Source organism: Mastomys coucha, unplaced genomic scaffold (assembly GCF_008632895.1).
Source record: "Mastomys coucha isolate ucsf_1 unplaced genomic scaffold, UCSF_Mcou_1 pScaffold5, whole genome shotgun sequence".
NCBI lineage: Eukaryota > Metazoa > Chordata > Mammalia > Rodentia > Muridae > Mastomys > Mastomys coucha.
The window spans coordinates 9,168,547-9,172,980 of NW_022196911.1; the positions used below are offsets into that span (position 1 = coordinate 9,168,547).

A 4,434-nucleotide genomic window follows, 5' to 3' on the forward strand; every position below is an offset into this window, starting at 1 on the left:
GAAATACTGATAATGAAGAGAGCAGAGCCCCCAAGGTTAATTATGGAAAGAAAAGAGGCCATTTCCCCCCAGTGGCTGATACTTCCAAGTTCTCATTTAGATGGTCTAGAAATGCCCTTTCTATAAACACATATGCGAGGTCACAGAGAAATGTGGCCCATCTTTCCTCCCACATCTCCAAAATGTATCAGAAATGCAACCCCAAGGATAGGCTCAAACACGCTTTTGATTCTTTTATTGACAGTCTGGGTCTTTATTGATTGACAGCCTGGGTACCACCATAGACACAGACTTCCGGTATTTCTTAATACATTTCACAGAAAGAGAAAGATTGCTTTGCAGAGGTTTGATTTCCACTCTTCTGACATCCACTTTCTATCCCACTACTCACACTCACACAATGCAGGCTGTGATTCATGCTCACACACTGTGGATGCCTTTCTTTTGGGTTATTTTAAGAATCACTATTGTAATCTGAAGAAAACATATGCAACCGCTAGAAAGGAAAAGGGACCTTACTGGCGAGCCACAGAGCTCCAGGCAGTCCCTTTACCCAAAGCAGAACAGTAAACACAACGTTGGCTTCCCAAAGCCATTATGTCACACGGGTGTGGAAGGAGGCAGAGGCAAGCACAATGGTGCAAAAAAAAAATAGTGATGGGTGACATCAGATTCCTGAGTGATGCATTACAGGTGGTTTTTTCATTTTGGGTCGGTGTATGACACACATTCTGGATCTGGCTGGGTGGAGTCTAGGCCACTGGGATGCAAGTGTAGACTTAGGCCATCTGGCCTTTCCTTACACCACAAGACACCATCATTTCTATATGATTTTTGAGCTCTAGGACTCAGGTCTGGTAGCCGCCCCACCCCCACCCCCGGCCCCCATGCCCATATCACACACACACAAAAATGCAAAATCGAAACAAATAAAAAACAGGAAAAAGAAAAGAAAAGCTTGAAAGTTAACATTCCAGTGTGATGTATATTGATCTGAAGGCTATCTCAGTGTGTGTTTATTGTCCTGTCTGTAGGATCACTGGGTGGACGGGGCTCCCTGGGGCTTAACAGCAGAAGAGGGAGCAGATATGCAGAGGTGTCCCCACTTGTGGTGGAAGAGTCAGGCATGTTCTCATTTAGATGGTCTAGAGATGCTCCTTCTATAAACATTATGTTTCTTGACCCTGTTGTTAGCCTGGGAACAGCATCAAGGGATTGTCTCAGAAAACATCCCCTTTATAGGCACTTTCTCTGTTAAATTTACAGTGAAGCCAAATGCATGAGTTAGACTTCCAGGCTGCAGTAGGAATACTCCAAACCAAATTACAGACTTTGTTCTCTTTTCAGGGGAAAGAAAAAAAAGATCGTTTCTTTCTAAAGTTGCAGATAATTAAACAGACAGAAGTAGGTTCAGCTTCCATGCCCTCCCTATGATTTAAGCAGCCTTCGACACAATTAGCTTTCCTAGGTTCTCCCTTGGTTGATAAGCTGATTAGTATACAGTGGGGTTGGAATCTCATCAGCACCATTGATAAACACAGGATTTGGGGGGGGGGAGATAAACAAATAGTTTTGGCTACCGCTGAGGGCCCTCTGGGAATAGATGATTGCTTCGTAAGAACAGCGTTCCTCAGATCTCAAGAGTGCTTCTGAGAATCCACAGAGGTGTGTGTAACTTACCCAGGGAGTGGCAACAGCGCAGGGAAACACTTCCCACCTCTACCCATGGCTTCCACATGGATTTAGTGACGTGGAAGGCAGGAGATTAGGCCTGGAAAACTCATGACTATGTGACTCAAATTCTGGCTGGGATGAGAATCCAAACCAATGGTGCACTCTCATCCTAGCTCTGACATTCGCATGAGCCGGGCTGAAAGTGTGTGCTCTGGAAAGGACCTAGGGCTGCTTCTGTGTATGTGCTTGTATGCATCGAGAAGAAGAAATGGCTTAGGGAGGTCCGAGTCTGCGGCGTTTCCCATGAGGTTGTGCAGCCAGGGCCAAGGGACATCCCTCTCTACACGTCAAACCAGTGGTCCCCCATGCAGGCTCGGTTCCACTCACAGCCGCAGTTCCAACACCACTCCAGCTTGCACTGGGGCTGAGGACACTTCATGTGCATACATCCTCCTGTGGGGACAAAGGACACAGACGCTGTGGGTTTGTAACAAACACTGGGCTAGCCCTTGTTCCCCATGCCAACGTGCCATTCCAGAAACAGCCCTTGTAGTGAATAACTCCAAGCAATGAGAGCAGACAGACTCTGGACCAGAGCGAACAAAACCAGACAGCAGGAGAGGGAGCTCCTGAGTCTGGACGCTCTAGAGAATTGGAACAAATCCCATCTGCATATCTGAGGTTCTCCTCTTTCCCCCATGCATTTAGACACAAATTGTTTATGTTTTATAGACAGCCAATTCTTCATTTAAAAAATATATAACCATAATAAACTCATGAAATTCATATTAAAAATTTAGTAGCTTAATATAAAATACACCGAAGTTCATATCTATTTATTTTTCACATATTTATTCAATATTACTTGGCTCAACAAAATTTATCAGCAGGAGTTGGGACAGTATACTACTTTTAATAGAGAATATATGTTCCTGAGTGGTATTCAGAGGGCTCAGCTGGTCGAGTGCATGCTTAATATGCATGGAGCACTGGGTTTGATCCTCAGCACTGGATAAGCCAGGCATGGTAGTGTACACATGTGGTGCCCCTAAACTCAGGAAGTTGGAGGCAGGAGGATCTAGAATTCAAAGTCATACTCTGCTTGCTTCAAGGGGTGTTCCAGGTCACCCTAGCTTATATGGAAACTTGTCTTAAAAAGTTAAAAAAAAAAAAAAGGAAGAAACAAAAAGTGAGAGAGGAAGCTCATGTGAAGTGTGTGGGCTACCATCCTATGTCACAGCTTGAGGATGCTGAGGCTGGAGCATGGCTCTGCTGGAGAAGTGTCTCAAGGTGAAGCTCGGTTAGAAGGAAGAGCAGAGACACCCAGTGTTCCTCTGGGAACAGGGGCTGTCTTGTCCACAGGTGATGGTGAGCCGTTATGGCGGGACCTCCTTTGAGATTGCCCCTTCCCTTCCGTTGCTGTTGGTTTCTGGGCTCAGATACCCAGTCCCCCACGAGAGGAAAGGGACCGTGAAGTTGCCTGCGGAGTACTGTTTGGACTCCAAGCAAAGCAGTCTTTATTCAAGCACTGCTCGACTCTACTCTAAATGGGCTCTGTTATCCATTTTTACCAGTTATCTTGTTGGTCTTTTTTTTTTCCTTGCCACGGTATCCAAGTAGTTGTCTCAGGACTGTCTAACTTTTATGAATAGAAAGCTCACACGAGGGCTGGAGAGATGGCTCAGTGGTTAAGAGCACTGACTGCTCTTCCAGAGGTCCTGAGTTCAAATCCCAGCAATCACATGGTGGCTCACAACCATCCATAATGAGATCTGATGCCCTCTTCTGGGGTGTCTGAAGACACTACAATGTACTTATAATAAATAAATAAATAAATCTTTTTTTTTTTTAAAAAAAAAAAGAAAGCTCACACGAGAGCTAACACCAATCTCAAATATTTCTGAGCCCACAGGCATTTGTCTTGGGATAACATGTTTAAAAGTCCCCTGTTTTCCACCTGGTTTTGGTTTGAAGGATTGTAAAAGATTCTAGGTGTGTAAAAACTAGAGGAGAAAAGTTAAAAATACTTGCCATCAAAGACCGGCCATTTTCAGCATACAGTAACAGCTGTGTCTTAGGGTGTACACAGTACATTGGAATAGTGTGACTATGTGACATCATTTAAGTCTCTAAATATCTTATAGGATATTAGGCAACACGTGAAAACTTTGTTACACTAAGTGAGGATTTTTTGTTTTTCTCTCACTCCTCACACATCCAAAACGCTAACATTGTAACTCTTCTCTGTAGAAAGCAGTTGCTCACTGTGGGTGAGGAGGAGAGGTGGAGAGAATTTTATCAGGAGCTCTCTTTGCAGAGTCCTGCATGGCCTTGGTGGAGGTAGAATGGCATAGCTCCTGCCCCTGGGACAGGGCCAACAGAGCTTGAGCCTCCACGAGCATCCATGGCTGCTGTGGGCATCAGGCTTGTTTGCACAATAATGTACAAACTTTCAAGTTGCTCTGAGGATTGTCTTCCCTGTTAACGTTAAGGACTCCATGAGAATCAGAGACAGCATGAGGGAGCCAAAGGTCAGAGACAGCATGAGGGAGCCAATGGTGTGGCTAATGTCTCGGCAGTGTGGTAAACGCTGGGATCTTCTAGGCAGCCTTTAAGACTGTGGAAAAGGCTCTTACTCCTGCTTCTCTCCCTTGCCTCTTGTCCCATTGCTCCCCTTGCTCCCCATTCTCTTCCCCCCTCTCTCCACGTGTTCATGGCCGGCCTCTACTTCTCTACTCTTTCTTTCTCTCTGCCTCTTAA

The 4,434-nt window shown here is 45.2% G+C and overlaps 1 protein-coding gene across 3 annotated transcripts in view; it reads right to left on the bottom strand.

Annotated features, from left to right (window-relative positions):
• Nucleotides 1–208: 208 nt before the first annotated feature.
• Prkn (parkin RBR E3 ubiquitin protein ligase) overlaps nucleotides 209–4,434 on the bottom strand; it is a 1,238,651-nt gene continuing 1,234,425 nt past the window's right edge. For all 3 annotated transcript variants that reach the window (XM_031350750.1, XM_031350749.1, XM_031350751.1), the window contains one exon: nucleotides 209–2,127. In XM_031350750.1, coding sequence (XP_031206610.1) covers nucleotides 2,015–2,127 — 113 coding nt within the window. In that variant the 3' untranslated portion in view covers nucleotides 209–2,014. The remainder of the gene's footprint in view (nucleotides 2,128–4,434) is intronic.